Here is a 23,211-nt window from a genome sequence, read left to right as displayed (position 1 = left end):
AATCTTTTCCAACAACTTCCCCACCAGTGATGTTAGGGTTACCAATGTACAGTTCTCTGGCTTTTCCTGGCAGTCTTTGAATAACAGAACAACATTAGCGATCCTCCAGTCTTCCAACACCTTACTGTGGCTGTCAACGATACAGATATTGCTACAGGTCTTACAACTTCTTCCCTACCCTCCCACAATGTTCTAGGATATACTTGGTCAAGTCCTGGGGATTTATCTACCTCTATGCATTTTAAGACCTCACAGCTCCTCCTTGTCTGTAATGTGGACCCTTTTCAAGGTATCAGTATTTATTTTCAAAGTTTCCAGATCTTCATGGTAAATACAGACAAGAAATATTGATTTAGGATCTCTCACATCTCATGACTCCACGTAAATGGTTTTGTTGATCTTTATGGGGCCCTGTTTTCACCCTCATTATTCTTTTGCTCTTGATACATTTGGAGAATCTCTTTTACCTTTTCTGCCAAAGCTATCTCATGGCCGATTTTCACCCTCCCGATTTCCCTTTTAAGTGTACTCCTATGCCCCCTATACTCCAAGGGATTCACTTGAACATATACCTCTTTTCTTGAGCAGTGCCTCAATATCTCTATTCATGCACCGTTCCCTGCTCCTGCCAGCCTTGACCCTTTCACTGACAGGAACACGCTCACCCTGGACTCTCATTGTCTTACTTTTGAAAGCCTTCCACTTTCCAGGCATCCCTTTCCTTGCAAGCAGCATCTCCAATCAACGTTTGTAAGTTTTTGTCCAATACCATCAAAATTGGCCTTTACTGCAATTCAAAAGATGTTTACAACTAAACATGTTTAAATCGACAGGCGAAAACAAACTATGTAATTTCCACATGAAAATTAGGACTGATTGTCGTATTGCTGGAAGAGCTTCCAAACATACAACACCACAGGAAGAAGCCCATCAGCCCACAATGTTGTGCCACCAGTAATGCTGTTCTAAACTAATCCCATCTGCCTGTACATGATCCGTATCCCTCTATTCTCTGCCTGTTCACATATCTGTGTAAATGCCTCTTAATCCTTGCTATTGTATCTGCTTCTACCATCTCCCCTAGCAGTGCATTCCAGGCACGTACCACCCTGTGTAAGAAACCTGCCTCACACATCTCCATTAAACTTTTCTCCCTCTCACCTTAAACGTATGCCCCCTAGTATTTGACATTTCCAACTTAGGAAAGAGGCTCCAACTATCCACCCTATCCATGCCTCCCACAATTTTAAATCCTGTTAGGTCACCCCTCAGTCTCCAACGCTCTAGCAAAAAAAAAGTTCAAATTTCTCCAACCTCTCCTCACAGCTACGATCCTCTAATCCAAACAACATCCTGGTAAACTTCTCCTGCACCCTGCATACCGTGTGGTGACCAGAAGTGCACACAAACATTGCAAACAACAAGCTGTTTGGAATGTGGCAGAAAATAAATACTTGGAGAAATCAAACTTAAGCTTACAGCCAAGTTTACTATGAATAAATGTAAAATATTATAGTAAGGAAATGTTCAGTAAGCAAAGTTCATTGAAGTGATAAATTTAGTCTTTTCCTTATAGCCATGCCAAATTTGATATTCTACCTAAAAAGCCTACAACATCCAACAATAGTAAGTTGTGAATTTGATTAACGAAATTAAATCAAACCAAAGATCAATGATAGCTGCCAAGGATCATATGATAATATTTTCATTTTAATCCTTTAGGTATATATAGTCATTGGAAATAAAATCTGAAAATAAAATCCAAAAACTTGTGATACATTGACCTCAAAATCTCACACAATACTCAGTGATAGCGGGAACTGGCAATGCTGGAAAATCCGAGATAACAAGGTGTACAGCTGGATGAACACAGCAGGCCAAGCAGCAGAGGAGAAGGAAAGCTAACGTTTCGGGTCTGGACCCTTCTCATTTTTTAGAAAAATGAAGAAGGGTCCAGACCCGAAACGTCAGCTTTCCTGCTTGGCCTGCTGTGTTCATCCAGCTCGGTACCTTGTTATCTCGTATAATACTTGTCAGTTTACACTTGCAATTTGGAACAAAATGAAATGCCAAAGAAAGACCATCACATTCAATTTTGTCCTTTCACCAATGCTCTCTCAAGCAGCCACTGCAGGAGGCCACACTGTTAACTTGTTATTAACTTCACAAATGCCAACATTTGAAGCTAGCTTCAGTAATTTTTTTAAAAGTACCATGTTTTGAAATAAACAGGCTAAACAAAGCTGACTTAAAGGAATTATTGCTCACGGCTGCAAATTTTCTTGGTTCAACCCCTCGAGGCAGTCAATCCTGCTTTGGGGAAAAGTCTCTGGCTATCGACTCTATCCATGCCTCTCATTACCTTGTACACCTCGATCAGGTCACCCCTCTTCCTCCTTCTCTCCAGAGAGAAAAGTCCGAGCTCAGTCAACCTCTCCTCATAAGACAAGCCCTCCAGTCCAGGCAGCATCCTGGTAAGCTTCCTTTGCACCCTCTCCAAAGCCTCCACATCCTTCCTATAACAGGGTGACCAGAAGTGGACACAATATTCCAAGTGTGGCCTCACCAGGGTTTTGTAGAGCTACAGCATAACCTCACGGCTCTTAAACTCGATCCCCCGGTTAATGAAAGCCAAAACACCACATGCTTTCTTAACAACCTTATCCACCTGGGTGGCAACTTTGAGGGAGCTCTGCACTTGAACACCAAGATCCCGCTGTTCCTCCACATTGCCGAGAATCCTGCCTTTAATCCTATATTCAGCATTTAAGTTCGACCTTCCAAAATGTTTAACTATGTCTTTCCTATAACAGGGTGACCAGAACTGTACAAAATATTCCAAGTGTGGCCTCACCATCAAATCATACAATTATAACAATGTCCCAACTCCTATATTCAGTGCCTCAACTGTTGAAGGCCAGCATGATACATGTATTCTTCACCACCCTGACCACCTGTGATGCTGCTTTCACAAATTATGTACTTGTACTCCTAGCTCCCTCTGTTCCACAACACTCCTCAAAATCTTACCATTTACTGTACAAGTCATACCTTGGATTGACTTTCCAAAATGCAACTCCTCACACTTATCTGTATTGAACTGCATTTGCCAATCCTCAGCCCGCTTCCCCATCTGATTATGATCACTCTAATTTTTGATAACCTCCTTTGCTTTCAATAATACCTCCTAATTCTTATATCATCCACAAACTTACTAAATCATGTCTTGTACATTCACGTCCGGATCATTTATGCAAATAAAAAACAACAAAGGCCCCAGCACCAACCCTGTGGCACACCACTAGTCATGATTATTAAATCCGCAGATGACACTAAAATAAGCAGCATCATGTACAGTGAAGAAGGTTATCAGAAATTGCAGCAGGATCTTGATCAGCTGGGGAATTGTACTAAGAAATGGCAAATGGAGTTTAATATACAGAAGTCGTGTGAGATGCTGTGTTTTGGAAAGTCAAATGGGGTAGGAGTTTCATGGTGAATGGTAGAGCCTTACGGAACGTAGTGGTACATAGGGATCTTGGAGTTCAGGTGCACAAGCCTCCCAAAGTGGAGTCACAGGTAGACAGGGCAGTGAGAGAGGCTTTTGGCACACTGGCTTTCATCAGCTAGGGCATTGAGTATAGAAGTTGGGAAGTTATGTTGCAGTTGTACAGAACATTTGAGAGACTGCAGTTGGAGTATTTGTGTTCGGTTTTGGTCACCTTGCTATAGGAATGAGATTATTAAACTGAAAAGAAGAGCGCTGAAGAAATTTACAAGGATATTTCCAGGACTCAAGGGACTGAGTTACAGGAACAGGTTGAACAAGCTAAGACTTTTTTTCTATACAGCACAGAAAACTGAAGGGAGACCTTCTAGAAGTGAAGACGATAATGAGAGGCGAGTGCACTCAGTCTTTTTCCCAGGGTTAGGGAATCAAGGACTAGAGGGCATCAGTTTAAGATAAGAGGGGAAACAATTCAAAGTGAGAGGAGGAAAGTTTATGGGAGATATGTGTGGAAAGTTCTTTACGCAGTGGGTGGTGGGTGCCTGGAACGCGTTGCCAGCGGAGATGGTAGACACAGACACTATAGTGTCTTTTAAGATGTATCTAGACAGGTACGTGGATCGGCAGGGTGCAAAGGGATACAGACCTTTAGAAAACAGATGTGATAATGGGAACTGCAGATGCTGGAGAATCCAAGATAACAAACGTCTCTGCCTCCCTAACCTGTTCTTCCTCTCACACATCCCTTCCTCCCACCTCAAGCCGCACCTCCGTTTCCTACCATCTCATCCCGCCTCTTTGCCCTGTCCACCTTCCCTGGACTGACCTATCCCCCCCCCACCTCCTCACCTATACTCTCCTCTCTACCTATCTTGTTTTCTCTCCATCTTCGGTCTGCCTCCCCCTCTCTCCCTATTTATTCCGGTTCCCTCTCCCCATCCCCCTCTCTGATGAAGGGTCTAGGCCCGAAACGTCAGCTTTTGTGCTCCCGAGATGCTGCTTGGCCTGCTGTGTTCATCCAGCTCCACACTTTGTTACGTTAGAAAATAGATGACAGATTTAGACAGAGGATCTCGATCAGCGCAGGCTTGGACGGCCGAAGGGCCTGTTCCTGTGCTGTAATTTTCTTTGTTCTTTGTTCTCTAATTCATGGGAACCTGAGGGGCAACTTTTTTTATGTAGATTATGAATATGGATTGAGCTGCCTGAGGAAGTGGTTGAGGCAAGTACATTAAAAACATTTAAAAGGCATTTGGACGAAGATATGGACAGGAAAGGTTTAGAAGGATATGGGCCAAATGCAAGGAAATGAGGTTAGTGTGGATGGGCATTTTGGTCTGCATGGGAAAGTTTGGGCTGAAGGGCCTGTCTCCATGCTGTGGTACTCCACGGCTAAGACTCAAATCTTAAAAATCAGATCCAGACCAGTAAAAACACATAACAACACCTCCCCCCTCCCAAAAGATTTTACAATTGGAGCTGTGATGCAGACCAGCTGTAATCTAATTAAATGATTTAGACGTTTAGGGGCAGAGGCAAGTGAGATGTTGGTGAGTGGAATCAAGCTGATGCAAATTTATGTTTTTATATAACAAAAATGAAGAACAACTGCAGATGCTGGAAACCTGAAACAAAAGGGCAGTTTATTGGCGAAGCTCGGAAGGTCTGGCAGCATCTGTGGAGAGAAAAAGAGAGTTATCATGAAGAGTCACCAGACTAAAAATGTCCCCACAGATGTTGCCAGACCTTCTGAGTTTCGCCAGCAATTTCTACGTTCCTTCTTACCTAGTCCCCTTTATTTATTTACTTGCCACTTTTGGCTTACATCTGTTTCATCTGGATGATCATAATCCTTTGAGTGATATCTCGAGAGAGATCAAGCAAGTATTGTTTATGGAACGGCTTTTGACCCAAAAAGGGAGATACATGTCATTTGAACAGTCCCTAGAGAGTAGGAATAGAAAAGAAACAGAAACAATTATAGAAATAGAAAGGCAGTGCTTGGTATGCCATCCCCACATGAAGTCCAAAAGGCAGGTCCTGAATCAAATAAGTGATCACAATTAACTTATGAGGAAGCGGCTGAAGTAGTCCTGGAGTGCTATTGTCTTAACAATAGAATGCTGATAAGACATCCTCATAGATGCACAGATGAAGAACAGTTGTGTATCAGATAGTGGTCATTCAGCTTTCATACAGAGATAGTAGCAGTAGCACATGACATTCTCATGACAGGAGATGTGGGGATTTGAAAAACTCAGGTGTCCATAAACAGGTACCTTACCTGGCCAAAATTGCATAAAAGAAAACAAATACGGCACCACATCTTTATTCATTCAAGGGATGAGGGCATTGCTGGCTAGGTAGCATTTATTGCCCAGAGGTCAGTTAAGCTGCTAGCCAGACATCCATTTTAACTCTAAGCACTGAAAATACAGCATCTTTTAAAAGGGATGACACACTGCTTTTCTCCATGATCATTTTTTTAAAACCAAATTCTAAACTTCCTGCCTTCCAATTCACGATTACTCTACTCAACTTCATAACAATGTTATCCAGTCGACTTTAGTTGTTTAATTCCCAAATTATTGATGCCTTGTACTGAGAAAGAGTTTTTCCACAAACCCACTTTCTACCTGGGATTATCCTTAGCCTTTAGAAATCGAGTGGTTGAACAAAACAAAGAACAAATAAAATTACAGCACAGGAACAGACCCTTCAGCCCTCCAAGCCTGTGCTGATCCATATCCTCTACCTGTCGTCTACTTTCCATGGATCTGTAGCCCTCTGCTCCCCACCCATTCATGTATCTGTCTAGATACATCTCAAATGATGCTATTGTGCCCAACTCTACCACCTCCACTGGCAAAGCGTTCCAGGCACCCACCACACTCTGCGTAAAGAACTTTCCACACATTTCTCCCTGAAACATTTCCCCTCTCATCTTGAAATCATGACTCCTAGTAATAGACTCCCCCACTCTGGGAAAAAGCTTTCTTGCTATCCATCCTGTCTATACCTCTCATGATATTGTAGACCTCAATCAGGTCCCCCCTCAACCTTCTTCTTTCTAAAGTAAATAATCCTAATCTACTCAATCTCACTTCATAGCGAGCACCCTCCATACCAGGCAACATCCTGGTGAACCTCCTCTGAACCCTCTCCGAAGCATCCACATCCTTTTGGTAATGTGACGACCAGAACTGTACACGGTATTCCAAATGTGGTCGAACCAAAGTCCTATACAACTGTAACATGACCTGCCAACTTTTGTACTCAATACCCCGTCTGGTGAATGAAAGCATGCCGTATGCCTTCTAGACCACTCTATCCATCTGCGTTGCCACCTTCAGGGGACAATGGACCTGAACAGAGTCATAGAGATGTATAGCAAAGAAACAGACCCTTTGGTCCAACTTGTCAATGCTGACCAGATATCGTAAATAAATCTAGTCCCATTTGCTAGCATTTAGCCCATATCCCGCTGAATCCTTCACATTCGTATCCCCATCCAGATGTCTTTTAAATGTAGTAACTGTACCATGCTGCGTCACGTCCTCTGACAGTTTGTTTCATACTCACACCACCCTCTGCTTGAAAAAATTATCATTCAGGTCCCTATTAAATCTTTCCCTTCTCACTCTAAACTTATGCCTTCTAGTTTTGGACTCCCCTGCTCTGAGGAAAAGGGCCCTTGGCTATTCACCCCATTCATGCCACTCAGTGCATGAAACAGAAACCTGGCACAAACACAAAACCAGGACACCAAAGGGACTTGATGGTGCGGGGGTGGGGAGTGAATAAATGCAGAAAGCTAGCACATGCACAAGGCTGGATCACCAAGGGATCTTGATGGGCTGAGGAAGACTTAACACAAAGCTAGCACCCAAAGCACAGCAGGGAAGCCAATGGGATGCAGTCCCTGATTTCAAGGGTGAGGGTGGAGGGACATCTCACTGGAGACAGGTTCGGTGAGACCACATCTGGAGCATCTTCAGCAGTTTTTTTGGGGGGTCTGACCCCCTTATTTAAAGGAAAGATGAGATTCCACACAAGGTAGTTGATTGACTGTCCTTGGTGGAGGGATTTCCGTTCAGTGAATGTTTACACTGCGCAGAGTTTAGGAGAATAAAGAGATGACCCCATTGAGGCATTAAGGGTCCCTGAAGGGTTTTGACTGGGTCAACACTAAGAGAATGTTCCCCCTCCAACTGTTCCATTCAGTGGAGGGCATAGAAAACAGACTGACAGTCTCAGACACACACTTACACTGTGTCTTTACCAAAATAATGTTTCAGTTGCTGTTCCCTAACAGCTCCTGGGGCCACATCCCTGATCAGACTCACTAATCCCTGGATTCCTGTCTTCAGTGCAATCAGATTGAGTCCTTCAGGAGGCAGGTAATCTGTTTGAATGGACAGCTCATCAAAAAAGAAAATTAAATGAATTGACCGTGTCACAAGAACATATCAAAGCAGTACTTTCGCAGAAAAGATGAGAATGTACAGATGTCAAGGAGTCAGTGGAGTCAAAGCAGAGAAGAAGGGAGGGTGAGAGTGAAGGAGAAAAAAGGACAACTTACTATGACTAGATTAAAACAGAATTATTAGAATTTCAACAAAATTTTGTATCTGGAGAACAGTAACACAAGAGGTAAATATTCCTCAGAAAATACTAAAGTTTGCAAAGATACACTTGGTTCTACTACATTAACTAAACATGGAGCAGAAATTGCTAATTCAGACCTGGTAAGGCAAAACCCACACTAGTTAAATAACAAAGAACAATATAGAACAGGAACAGGACCTTCAGCCCTCTCAGCCTGCACTGAAGCCTTTTGCCCTTCCATACTAAAACTGTCTTCACTCACAGGATCCGCATCCCTCTATTTCCTTCCTAGTCCTGTATTCATCGAGGTGTTTCTTGAATGCTGCCACTGTGTCCGTTTCCAACACCACCTGTGGCAACACGTTCTAGGCATTCACCACCCATTGTGTGAAGGGTTTGCCTTGCACATCTCTTTTCAACAGCATCTACCCCTCCCCCACACCTTGAACCTGTGCTCCCTAGTAATCGAACCCTCCACCCTTGGAAAAAGCCTCATACTTTGCACTTTATCCATGCCATTCACAATCTTATAAAAGCTTTCATCAGTTCGCCCTTCAACCTCCTACGTTCCAGTAAAAACAAACCCAATCCCTGTACACTTGCATTCCCCACGTGAATGGCCGAAAAGTTTCTTCCTCTCCCACAGGTCCAAACAGGCCCTCTCCGTCGACACGCTCGTCCACTTAACCGAACTTGTCCTTACCCTTAACAACTTCTCCTTTAACTCCGCCCACTTCCTACAGACTAAGGGGGTGGCCATGGGCACATGGGCCCAAACTATGCCCACCTCTTCGATGACTGTATCGGCACTAACAAGTGCTCCCACAAGGAGCTTGAACAGTTCATCAACTTCAATAATTTTCACCCCAACCTCAAGTTCACCTGGACCATCTCTGATACCTCCCCTCTCCTTCCTTCTCCATCTCTGATGACCACCTCAAAACCAACATCTATTTCAAGCCCACCAATTCCCGCAGCTACCTAGACTACACCTCCTCTCTCCCACCTTCCTCCAAGAATGACATCCCCTACTCCCAATTCCACTGCCGCGTCTGATGCCAAGATGGGGTGTTCCATTCCCAAAAATCCCAGATGTCCTCTTATTTAATAAGCCACAACATTGCTCCTTAGGTGATCGAAAATGCTCTCAGCCACATCTCTTGCATTTCCCCAACATCCCCTCCCCCCCAACAAAAACAAAAGCAGAATTGCCCTCGTCCTCACATATCACCCTATTACCTTCTGTATCCAACCTATCATTCTCCATCACGGACAATATGACCCCACAACTAAAGATACATTTCCCTCCTCGCCTCTATCTGCCTTTCATAGGGACTGCTCTCTCCACAACTCCCTCATCTGCTCCACACTCCCCACTAGCCCCAACATCCCCAGCAACTTTCTCTGCAATCGCAAAAAAGTGCTACACCTGCCTCTACACATACCCCCTCACCTCCATTCAAGGCATCAAACAAACCTTCCACATTAGACGGGAGGTTCACCTGCACATCCATCATTTGTCTGTTGCATCCGCGGCTCCCAATGTGCCTCCTTTACATCGGTGAGACTGAGCAGAGGCTCAGAAGCTCTGTAGAGCACCTGTGGTCTCTTCATGATAACCGACAGCACCTTCCAGTCGCAAACCATTTCAACTCCCCCTCCCACTCCCATCATTTCATTTAGAATCCCTACAGCATGGAAACAGGCCAACAAGTCCACACTGAACCTGCGAAGAGCATCTCACCCAGACCCATCCCCCTACCCCTTTAACCCACACAAATCTACACATTCCTGCACACTCTGTGCAATTTAGCATGGCCAATCCACCTACGCAGCACATCTTTGGATTGTGAGAGGAAAACCATACAGACACTGGGAGAATGTGCAAACTCCACAGATCACAGTCACCCGAGGTGGGGATTGAACCCAAGTCCCTGGTGCTGTGAGGCAGCAGTGCTAACCACTGAGCCATCACGCTGCCCATGTCTCCCTGGGTGACATGTCCATCCTGGGCCTCCTCCAGTGTCAAAATGACACCACCAGGAAACTGGGCGAGCAGCACTTTGTATTCCGCCTCAGGAGCCAACAGCCCAATGGCCTAAATGTGGATTTTGCCAGTTTCAAAATCTCCCCACCACTGACCTCATCCCATGACCAACCCTCCCCCTCATGCTCGTCTCCTTGACCTGACACAACCTGTCCATCTTCTCTCCCACCTCACTGGCCAATCCCCACCACTCCTTACCTGCCCTCACCATCCCACCTACTTTCCCCAGCCCCACCCCTCCTCTATTTATTGCTGATCTTCCCTTCGCCCTCCACATTTCTGAAAAAGAAACGTTAACTTTTCTCCTCCTCTGATGCTGCCTGGCTTGTTATGTTCCTCCAGCTCTACATTTATCTGATTCCAGTATCTGCAGTTCTTGCTATCTCCAAGTCTATCCAAACTGTCTTCATAGCTAAGATCCCCCATTTCAGGCAACATCCTACTAAACCTTTTCTGTACCCTCTCCAAAGAATCCACATCCCTCTAGCAGTGTAGTGACCAGAGCTGTACGGAATATTCCAAGTGCTATAAAGCCACAACATAAAACTTGTCTATCCTTATGCTCAATGCCCCTTCCAATGTAGGCAAGCATGCTATAAGCTTTTTTTTACTACCTTAACTATTTCCACTGCCATCTTCAGTGATCTGTGGACCTGCACAATCAGATTCCTCCACATATCAATACTCCTATGTTCTGCCATTCACTGTACAATTTCCACCTGCACTTGACCTTCCAAAATGCATCAGCTCTATTTGTCCAGACTAAACTCCATCTGCACATGCCTCCAACTGATCTATATCCCGCTGTATCCTCTGACAATCATCCTCACTATCCACAACTCCAATCTTTGTATCATTCCCAAACTTACTCTTTCGACCAGCTACTTTTTCCTCCAACCCATTTTTGTAGATCATGAACAGCAGAGGTCACAGCACTGATCCGTGTGGAACACCACTAGTCACAATATCCATTCTGAAAAGCATCTTCCACCACTACCCTCTGCCTCTCATGGCTAAGCCAGTTCTATATTCATCTTGCCAGCTCACCCGTTATACCAGGTACAAAGGTGAAGTCACATATCTGCCATGAAGGATCTTGACAAAAGGATAAATCCAAAAATACAGGCAGAAGTGACCAAGGAAATTCAATATATCAGAGGATTAATGATCAAACCAAGCCAGAGTATTTAGAGTTCTCCTGTCATATTGGTTCCTTAAACCAAATAGTTCAAATTAGACTGTATGTAGACCATGGGAAAAGTGAATCCGGTGACAAAAGTGGATTTATACCCATTCTGGGCTAACGGATTGAAATGATAGGGCTGGTAGTGCATCATTCTTAAATAAAACATATTTATTGAAATGATATTGGCAAGTACAGTTGATGACGGCTGAGGAAATTTCTGTATTTTTCACACCTAATACATTGGTTCGATGTCAGCTTACGCCATTTGGATTTGAGAACACCTTGAAATGTGGCTAATGATCAATGAATAGGGACATTGCTGACTTGTTTTGTTTACTTGAATGACATTGTAGTACATAGTACTATATGTAAAGAGCAAATAGAAAAGTTAGAAAACTTGTTTACACAATTACAATCAGCCAGGTTGGTGTTAAATCGAGCAAAAAGTCAATTTGCTTGAGTCAAGGTAACGTACATAAGACATGTTTGGACAAGAACAGCTGTTGCCCAGTCCAGGTGAAGTAAAAGCTTTAACTTACTTTCCCACCACATAACAAAATGAGAAATCATGAGGTTCTTGAGGACATGTGGATTTTATCAAAAGTTTGTATTTAATTTTAGCACAGTAAAATATCTTTGACTAATTTGCTAAGAAAACAGATAGCGATGATATAGTCAAGAGAAATGATAGGCAACCTTTAAAAGGCAGCCATTTTAATTAATGAACCTGTATTTACTCCATATAACTTTGACAAGTAATTTAAATTAGTAATAAATGTGAGCAATTTGGAAATTCAAGCTGATCTTTTACAGGATGAGAAGGCTAGAATGGAGAAGCCCATGGCTTATTTATCAAAGAAATTTTAACAACCATCAGCAAATCTATTCTTCCACAGAATATGGCAGCAATGCTGTTAGCACCATTTCAACACTAAGATTTTATGTTCAACATGGAAACAATGAAACCATGGTTTCTGCCAATCATTATCCATCAAACTTTAATTGATAAATTTAAAAATAAGACTCCAAGGTTGTTCAGTTGTAGTTTGGACCTGCAGTCATTTAACAAAAATGGTTCATATTTCCAGGAAAGAAAATGTAATTGCTGATGCCTTATCCTGAATGTAAATAGTTGTAGATTTGACAGCATAACCAAGAAAGTTAAATAGTTACTAAGAATCTGCTGGGAAGAAGAATGAATGGCCGAGTGTGTTGAGTTTTGCTCATTGTTTAAGCACTTCTAGCCTTGACATGAAACAGCTAGAACATAGAACATACAACATTACAGCACAGTACAGGCCCTTCGGCCCTCTATGTTGTGCCGAACTGTCATACCGATCTGAAGCCCATCTAACCTACACTATTCCATGTACATCCATATGCTTGTCCAATGACGACTTAAATGTACTTAAAGTTGGCAAATCTACTACCGTTGCAAGCAAAGCGTTCCATTCCCTTACTACTCTGAGTAAAGAAACCATCTCTGACATCTGACTAATATCTTTCACCCCTCAATTTAAAGCTATGCCCCCTTGTGCTCGCCGTCACCATCCTAGGAAAAAGGCTCTCCCTATCCACCCTACCTAACCCTCTGGTTATTTCCTATGTTTCAATTTAAGTCACCTCTCAACCTTCTTCTCTCTAACGAAAACAGCCTCAAGTCCCTCAGCCTTTCCTCGTAGGACCTTCCCTCCATTAACAGGCAACATCCTAGTAAATCTCCTCTGCACCCTTTCCAAAGCCTCCACATCCTTCTTATAATACGGTGACCAGAACTGTACACAATACTCCAAGTGCGGCCGTACCAGAGTTTTGTACAGCTTCACCATAACCTCTTGGTTCCGGAACTCGATCCCTCTAATAATAAAAGCTAAAACACTGTACATGCCTTCTTAAACAGCCCTGTCAACCTGGGTGGCAACTTTCAAGGATCTGTGTACATGGACACCGAGATCTCTCTGCTCATCTACACTACCAAGAATCTTACCATTAGCCCTGTACTTTGCCTTCCGGTTACTCCGACCAAAGTGCATCACCTCACACTTGTCTGCATTAAACTCCACTTGCCACCTCTCAACCCAGCTCTGAAGCTTATCTATGTCTCTCTGCAACCTACAGCATCCTTCATCACTATCCATAACTCCACGAACCTTAGTGTAATCTGCAAGTTTACTAACCCATCCTTCTACGCCCTCATTCAGGGCATTTATAAAATGACCCAACACCGACCATTGAGGTACACCACAAGTAACTGGTCTCCAGGATGAACATTTCCCATCAACCACCACCCTCTGTCTTCTTTCAGCAAGCCAATTTCTGATCCAAACTGCTATATCTCCCATAATTCCATTCCTCCGCATTTTGTACAATAGCCTACTGTGGGGAATCTTATCAAACGCCTTGCTGAAATCCATATACAACACATCAACCGGTTTACTCTCATCTACCCGTTTGGTCACCTTCTCAAAGAACTCAATAAAGGTTTGTGAGGCACGACCTTCCCTTCACAAAACCGTGCTGACTATCCCGAATCAGATTATTCTTTTCTAGATGATTATAAATCCTATCCCTTATAACCTTTTCCAACACTTTACCAACAACTGAAGTAAGGCTCACTGGTCGATAATTACCAGGGTTGTCTCTACTCCCCTTCTTGAAGGGGAGAACCACATTTGCTATCCTCCAGTCGTCTGGCACTATTCCTGTAGACAATGCCAAAGGCTCGGCAATCTCCTCCCTAGCTTCCCAGAGGATCCTAGGATAAATCCCATCGGGCCCAGGGACTTATCTATCTTCACCCTCTGTAGTATTTCTAATACCTCTTCCTTGCGAACCTCAATCCCACCTAGTCTAGTAGCCTGTATCTCAGTATTCTCCTCGACAACATTGTCGTTATCTAGAGTGAATACTGTTGAAAAATATTCATTTAGTGCTTCCCCCATCTCCTCTGACTCCACACACAACTTACCACTACTATTCTTGACTGGCCCTAATCTTACTTTTGTCATTCTTTTATTCCTGAAATACCTATAGAAAGCCTTAGGGTTTACCCTGATCCTATCCGCCAACAAGTTCTCATGACTCCTCCTGGCTCTTCTGAGCTCTCTCTTTAGGTCTTTCCTGGCTACCTCGTAGCCCTCAAGCGCCCTAACTGAGCCTTCACATCTCATCCTAACATAAGCCGTCTTCTTCCTCTTGACCAGAGATTCCACCTCCTTCATAAACCACAGCTCCCGCACTCTACAGCTTCCTCCCTGCCTGACAGGTACATACTTATCTAGGACACACAGGAGCTTTTCCTTGAATAAGCTCCACATTTCTAATGTGCCCATCCTCATGTGCATGTGCTCTTTAAATAAAAAGGTTGTTTCATATTTTGAGGGATGAGGCATGTTATAACTCTTCTTTTCATCATTTTTAACCTTTTATCAATTTTGGTTTGGAGCTGTGAACAGGAAATTATGAGCAAAGGCTTCTTTTTGTCTGCAACAGCTTGTTTGGCTTGTAACAACCAACCTCGAACAGATTGATGGTAGAAAGAAATTTTGAAAAACATTCGCATAGATAAGGCCCTTGGCCAGATGGGATATACCCAGGGTTGCTACGGGATGCAAGGGAAGAGATTGCTGCCCCTTTGGTGATGATCTTTGCATCCTCACTGTCTACTGGAACAGTATCAGATGATTAGAGGGTGGAAAATATTACTCAATTGTTCAAGAAAGGGAATTGGTATAATCCTGGGAATTACAGACCAGTCAGTCTTACTTCTGGGGTGGGCAAATTACTGGAGGGGATTCTGCGATACAGTATTCATGATTATTTGGAAAAGCACAGTTTGATTAGAAATAGTCCACATGGCTTTGTGAGGAACAGGTCATGCCTCACAAGCCCTTACTGAATTCTTTGAGGATGTGACAAACCACATTGATGAAGGTCGAGCAATGGATGTGGTGTATATGGATTTTAACAATGCAGTCAATAATGTTCCACATGATAGGCTCATACAGAAAGTAAGAAGGTATGGGATTCAGGGAAATTTGGCTGTCTGGATACAAAACTGGCCGTCCAAGAAAAGACAGATGGTAGTAGATGGAAATTTTACAGCCTGGTGCTCGGTGACCAGTGGTGATCTGCAGGGACCTCTGCTCTTTCTGATCTTTATAAACGACTTGGATGAGGAAGTGGAAGGGTGGCTTAGTATGTTTGCTAGTGACACAAAGGTTGACGGAGTTATGGATAATGTGAAGAGCTGTTGTAGGTTGCAACGGGACACTGACACAATGCAGAGCTAGGCAAAGAAGTGGCAGATGGAATTCAATCCAGAAAAGTGTGAAGGGATTCATTTATGTAAGGTCAAATTTGAATGCAGAATACAGAGTTAAAGGAAGGATTCTTGCTAGTGTGGAGGAACACAGGGATCTCGGGATCCATGTCCATAGACCCCTCAAAGTTGCTACCCAAGTTAATAGGGTGGTAGAAAAGGTGTATGGTGTGTTGGGTTTCATTGGCAGTGGAATTGAGTTTAACAGCCATGAGGTTATGCTGCAGCTCTATAAAATCTTGATTAGACCACACTTGGAATATTGTATTCAGTTCTGGTCACCTCATTATAGGAAGGGTGCAGAGGAGATTTACCAGGATGCCTACTGGACTGGAGGGCAGGTCTTATGAGGAAAGGTTGAGGGAGCTCGGGCTTTTTTCATTCGTATGAAGAAGGATGAGACTTGATAGAGGTGTACAAGGTCATGAGAGGCAGAGACAGCATGAATATCCAAGAGACTTGTTCGCAGGGCAGAAATGACTTATGAGGGGGCATAATTTTAAGGTGACTGGAGGTCAGAGGTAGGTTCTTTACACAGAGAGTGTGGTGAGTGCACAGAATGCGCTCCCAGCAGAGGTGGTGGAGTCAGATACTTTAGGGACATTTGAGGAACTCTTGGATAGGCACATGGATGCCTTTGTGAGGGGTAGGTCATGCCTTACAAACCTTATCGAGTTTTTTGAGGATGTGACTAGAAAAGTTGATGAGGGTCGAGCTGTGGATGTGGTGTATATGGACTTCAGTAAGGCATTTGATAAGGTTCCCCATGGTAGGCTCATTCAGAAGGTCAGGAGGAATGGGATACAGGGGAACTTAGCTGCTTGGATACAGAATTGGCTGGCCAACAGAAGACAGCGAGTGGTAGTAGAAGGAAAATATTCTGCCTGGAAGTCAGTGGTGAGTGGAGTTCCACAGGGCTCTGTCCTTGGGCCTCTACTGTTTGTAATTTTTATTAATGACTTGGACGAGGGAATTGAAGGATGGGTCAGCAAGTTTGCAGACGACACAAAGGTCGGAGGTGTCGTTGACAGTGTAGAGGGCTGTTGTAGGCTGCAGCGGGACATTGACAGGATGCAGAGATGGGCTGAGAGGTGGCAGATGGAGTTCAACCTGGATAAATGCGAGGTGATGCATTTTGGAAGGTCGAATTTGAAAGCTGAGTACAGGATGAAGGATAGGATTCTTGGCAGCGTGGAGGAACAGAGGGATCTTGGTGTGCAGATACATAGATCCCTTAAAATGGCCACCCAAGTGGACAGGGTTGTTAAGAAAGCATACGGTGTTTTGGCTTTCATTAACAGGGGGATTGAGTTTAAGAGTCGTGAGATCTTGTTGCAGCTCTATAAAACTTTGGTTAGACCGCACTTGGAATACTGCGTCCAGTTCTGGGCGCCCTATTATAGGAAAGATGTGGATGCTTTGGAGAGGGTTCAGAGGAGGTTTACCAGGATGCTGCCTGGACTGGAGGGCTTATCTTATGAAGAGAGGTTGACTGAGCTCGGTCTCTTTTCATTGGAGAAAAGGAGGAGAGGAGACCTAATTGAGGTATACAAGATAATGAGAGGCATAGATAGAGTTGATAGCCAGAGACTATTTCCCAGGGCAGAAATGGCTAGCACGAGGGGTCATAGTTTTAAGCTGGTTGGTGGAAAGTATAGAGGGGATGTCAGAGGCAGGTTCTTTACGCAGAGAGTTGTGAGAGCATGGAATGCGTTGCCAGCAGCAGTTGTGGAAGCAAGGTCATTGGGGTCATTTGAGAGACTGCTGGACATGTATATGGTCACAGAAATTTGAGGGTGCATACATGAGGATCAATGGTCGGCACAACATTGTGGGCTGAAGGGCCTGTTCTGTGTTCTATGTTCTAGGTTCTAAAATATAGGTACATTGATCTTAGTAGGAAAGTAGGTTGACATGGCATTGTGAGCCGAAGGGCCTGTAATGTACTGTACTGTCCTACGTGCTACAAAGCGGATCAAACAAACTTTTTTGATCCGGTTTCATTTTGTTTGTTTGAGGTTAATTGCAGATTGGTTCCTAACCAAAATGTTTCTACAGATGCTTAATCACCAAGGAAGAGCATAATGTTTGAACAGGCAGAAGTTAACTCTTAACAAGGTCAGTACCTGGAAATTGGTCACAGCAGGTCTGAAAAATGACCTTAGCAATTAGAAATTCGTAGATGATCAATATGTCAGGGAGGGGCCAGAGTCAGAGCTAGTGTTTGAAATGTGTTTTTTGAAAAACGTATCTAGCTGTAGGTGGTATAGCGTGAAGACCTGAAAGCTCCCTGACTCACCTCCCCAAAACACATTTTGGAAGTTCAGAAAATAGAAAGCTTAAAGTATTCTAAGTTATAGCTATTAGTATTGTAACCTTTGTGTGAACTGTATCAGGTAACTCTGTCTGATGTCTTCAGAAAAAAAGAAAAAAATCTGTGCCTCTGGAACAATTCATCATGAAAACCATTTTTGCAATCTGACCTTTTTTTAAATTTATCCCTTTACTGTGTTTATCTTTTGAGAGAATAGTACTGAAATCAAAAGGCTTTTGGGCTTATAACACACACCTTTGCTTACATAGATTATTTTGCTGTGTAACTGTGCTCCACTAAAAAGTCACTGCATTATTAGTAAATTGCCAAGTCTTTTGTTTAAGGTACAAGCCACGGTCTGGAATTTCTGCAATTATTAAAAAGTCTGACTAGGAACCACTGGGGTCAATTTTGAGGGTCTTTGAAGGTTTTAATTTTCCTGTGTTTCAAATACAGAGGTAAAAAGGTTCAGCTGTCTGTCTCAGTGTTGGGAACTCTAAGGAGAGATGTGTGCGTGTGTGTGGAGGTGGTGTTGATGAAGAACGACAGCCTCATAAATTCATACACTCCCATCTTTGACAGTTAGAACATAGAACATAGAACAGTACAGCACAGAACAGGCCCTTCAGCCCACAATGTTGTGCCGACCATTGATCCTCATGGATGCACCCTCAAATTTCTGTGACCATATGCATGTCCAGCAGTCTCTTAAATGACCCCAATGACCTTGCTTCCACAACTGCTGCTGGCAACGCATTCCATGCTCTCACAACTCTCTGCGTAAAGAACCTGCCTCTGACATCCCCTCTATACTTTCCACCAACCAGCTTAAAACTATGACCCCTCGTGCTAGCCATTTCTGCCCTGGGAAATAGTCTCTGGCTATCAACTCTATCTATGCCTCTCATTATCTTGTATACCTCAATTAGGTCCCCTCTCCTCCTCCTTTTCTCCAATGAAAAGAGACCGAGCTCAGTCAACCTCTCTTCATAAGATAAGCCCTCCAGTCCAGGCAACATCCTGGTAAACCTCCTCTGAACCCTCTCCAAAGCATCCACATCTTTCCTATAATAGGGCGCCCAGAACTGGACGCAGTATTCCAAGTGCGGTCTAACCAAAGTTTTATAGAGCTGCAACAAGATCTCACGACTCTTAAACTCAATCCCCCTGTTAATGAAAGCCAAAACACCATATGCTTTCTTAACAACCCTGTCCACTTGGGTGGCCATTTTAAGGGATCTATGTATCTGCACACCAAGATCCCTCTGTTCCTCCACGCTGCCAAGAATCCTATCCTTAATCCTGTACTCAGCTTTCAAATTCGACCTTCCAAAATGCATCACCTCGCATTTATCCAGGTTGAACTCCATCTGCCACCTCTCAGCCCATCTCTGCATCCTGTCAATGTCCCGCTGCAGCCTACAACAGCCCTCTACACTGTCAACGACACCTCCGACCTTTGTGTCGTCTGCAAACTTGCTGACCCATCCTTCAATTCCCTCGTCCAAGTCATTAATAAAAATTACAAACAGTAGAGGCCCAAGGACAGAGCCCTGTGGAACCCCACTCACCACTGACTTCCAGGCAGAATATTTTCCTTCTACTACCACTCGCTGTCTTCTGTTGGCCAGCCAATTCTGTATCCAAGCAGCTAAGTTCCCCTGTATCCCATTCCTCCTGACCTTCTGAATGAGCCTTCCATGGGGAACCTTATCAAATGCCTTACTGAAGTCCATATACACCACATCCACAGCTCGACCCTCATCAACCTCAACATCAACAGAGGGATCTTGGTGTGCAGATACATAGATCCCTTAAAATGGCCACCCAAGTGGACAGGATTGTTAAGAAAGCATATGGTGTTTTGGCTTTCATTAACAGGGGGATTGAGTTTAAGAGTCGTGAGATCTTGTTGCAGCTCTATAAAACTTTGGTTAGACCGCACTTGGAATACTGCGTCCAGTTCTGGGCGCCCTATTATAGTTGTGCTTTACTGTCTAACAAGTACTCCAAAAGATGAATTCTTTACAAACAAAAATTAAATAGGCGTATAAATTATTTTCAGTTCATACACCATGATATCCCGAGGAGGAGAAAAAGAAAACTGTGTAGAACAGGGATACAAAATGAAGTCATATTACCACTTCACTTTTCCTACATAAGTCCAACTGTGTATGGACTTGCCTTTGAATTTTTACACGTATACACACAGAAACATAGAATGCCAACAGTGTGGAAGCAGGCCATTTGACCCATTGAGTCCACACCAAGCCTCTATCCTATCCCAGAAGTCCAACCCTAGACACTATGGGCAATTTAACATAGCCAATCCACCTAACCTGCACCATCTTTAGACTGCAGGAGAAAACCAGAGCACCAGAGGAAATCCACGCAGACACAGGGAGAATGTGCAAAGGCTGGAGTTGAACCAAGGTAACTGGGCTTGAAAGGTAAGAGTGCTCATCACTGAGCCACCAGACTGCCCTAGGTATCTCATACAGAAGAACAGTGAATTACCTCAATTCAGCTTTTTGGTGGTGGTGGTGGAGATGGCTTGACTGTTAATCACAAAAAGTTAATATATTGTTTGATGATTGAAATTATTCACTGACACTAGGAAAAGCATACCTAGGAAATGCTTTCTAAATGCATTTTAAGTGGGTAAGCTATGGATCAGCATAATTTTTAAAAGTGTATTCAAATAACAATTTGTTAAATTTAAGATTTAAATTTTTCATTAAAAGTCAAAATAATTGGATCATTTTTAATGCAAAAAAATGATTAACACTTTACCATATGCACCATGTGAATCACATGAACGGTCCAGGCCCAAAACGTCAGCTTTTGTGCTCCTGAGATGCTGCTTGGCCTGCTGTGTTCATCCAGCTTCACACTTTGTTAACTTAGTTGTCAGCGTGATTACCTTAACATTGAAATTACTTGTAACTCTACAGATGCAATGAGTTATTGCACCCACAAAAACAACAAAGTTGCTGGAAAAACTCAGCAGGTCTGGCAGCATCTGTGAAGGAAAAAACAGAGTTAACGTTTCTAATCCAGTGACCCTTCCTCAGTTTTTGCACTATCTGAATATTTTGCAATATTTTTCGACAGACCAAAGGCCACAGTAAACTCTCCAAATTAAAAAAAATCTTCTTCCCTAGTCATTTTCACTCATCATGTGATTTCCGCATATTAGTACAAACCAAACTATTCCCGCTGAACGAAAGGAGACCACACTTTAAAAAAATTATAGGGAAATTAGATTGTAAACAGAACTGCAGCCATTTTTTATATTTTTTCCACAAAATTACAAGTGGATTAAAACACATTGTGACCTGAAATCAATCATGCAGCCTGTGTTATCCCCTAAAGCGAAGGCACAACAAATCTGTCCTTGTGATATAACCTTAGTCCTCAAACTAAATCGGCTAAACAAAATTAGAAGTAAGGTTTAACTAGATTTGCAGATATTTATCCAAACATTTCATTGTAGTAGCCCTTTCCCACGCACTGTTATAGCACCAAAAAGTATTGCGTCTCTCGTAGAAAGCCTGTAGCTTTCGAAAGGAAATGACAGACCTCTGAGCGAGGAGCCAGGCATCTAGCCATATCCTGGTTGACTTCAAAAACAATCATTCTTTCGTATTCCACGGTTTCGACTCACCATCCGCTTCAAATCGCATGACAACACACAAATTAAACAATCCTTAAACTACACAAACTTTTTTTAAAAATTAATAGAAGTACACTTACCTCAGTAAAGTGGTTGTCCATTGTTTAATTATTCAGTGTGCAAAAGTTTACTGCGGACATAAAAGAAACACAGGCTAACCATGGATTAACGATGTGCGCAACAAATAAAGGAGGTACTTCTCGAGTTTCAGGGCTACTCCACGTTACCGCCCGTCTTCAGGGTAACATATCAAAATCCTTTGTTTTGGTGTTTTCTTAAATCGAGGAGATTGTGAAACAAGCATTCGCTCATTGCTGTTTACGTAAACTACTGATTTCTTAAAATTAACAAATGCATATTAGCTCAAAGTCCTGTAGAATTAAAACAAGCGACTTTTATTAAAACTCATCTACTTCATCCGACGCACGCGCGTTATTTTTGTTCGGTGAAATTCTTCACCCGACCTGATCCAACAGGATCACACTCCCCAATGACTAATAAAGCTCCACCCTGTTACTTTGGCCCAGACTCCGCCACTAAACCATATAAGGAGATTGAAATCCTCGTCACTTCAAAGATTGAAATATAAACCACATTACCGTTCCTCCAAACTGGCTTATTTAAACTTCAGCATTTTGCCAGTTGTTGCAAATTCTGCTGTACAATATAAGTTTAAGATTCAACAGTAAGAAGAGGTACAGCTAATATCTTCAGTTTAAAATGTCCAACTTAAAACTCAACACCTTCCATACTACAGTCAGTGGAAGATTAGGGTTATTCCAGATTAGAGCTATTGAAAATTTACAATGGTTGTTCACCAAATCCTGATACTTTTCCAAATTATTAAATACAGGTTATTGTGGGATTCTAAGGTCACCTTCATAGATTTCATAGAATCCCTGGGCCCTTCAGCCCAACAAGTCCACACCAAACCTCAGACCATCACACCCAGACCCATCCCACTATAACCCAACTCATCTACACATCCCTGAACACTACAGGCAATTTAGCATGGCCAATCCACCCAGCCTGAACATCTTTGAACTGTGGGAGGAAACCACAGCAAACCCACGAGACTGTGCAAACTCCACATAGACGGGTGGAATCAAACCCAGATTCTTGGCACTGTGAGGCACCAGTGCTAACCACTGAGCCACCGTACCACCCCAAATCAGTTCCCATGGCACAATATCTTTCCCAATGAACTGAAATTACAACAAGGTCCTGAAAAATGAGGACCATTTTCCATATTTTGAAACACTCATCTTGACAAAGGCAGCCATTGATGATTTAATTCATCATTAAATTAATTTAACTTTTGGTATTACAGTGATGGGTGGACAAAAGACAATGAAATGTTTAATCAGCCGTGATTATATTTAATGCTGAGGCAGATTTAATTGGCTGAATGGCCTATGTCTGTGCCTACATTTCTAAAATCTATTAACGGTGTTGTTCAGGTAGTTTCTCTCCAACAGTAGCCATTCTTCCTTACCCAGACCCTTTGCCCAACTTAAATTTGCTTAGATAACTAATTACATAAATAATTTC

General features: G+C 43.0%; 1 protein-coding gene across 1 annotated transcript in view; it reads right to left on the bottom strand.

Moving 5' to 3' along the window:
• Nucleotides 1-22,125, bottom strand: part of myo10 (myosin X) — a 457,994-nt gene extending 435,869 nt beyond the window's left edge. Inside the window, exon 1 of the mRNA XM_059653796.1 lies at nucleotides 21,741-22,125. Within this exon, the coding sequence (XP_059509779.1) occupies nucleotides 21,741-21,761 (21 nt within the window). The 5' untranslated portion in view covers nucleotides 21,762-22,125. The remainder of the gene's footprint in view (nucleotides 1-21,740) is intronic.
• Between the last annotated feature and the right edge of the window lie 1,086 nt (nucleotides 22,126-23,211).

The sequence above is a fragment of the Stegostoma tigrinum genome, chromosome 2, assembly GCF_030684315.1.
Source record: "Stegostoma tigrinum isolate sSteTig4 chromosome 2, sSteTig4.hap1, whole genome shotgun sequence".
NCBI classification, from domain to species: Eukaryota; Metazoa; Chordata; class Chondrichthyes; order Orectolobiformes; family Stegostomatidae; genus Stegostoma; species Stegostoma tigrinum.
This window is presented reverse-complemented; position numbering and strand designations above follow the sequence as displayed.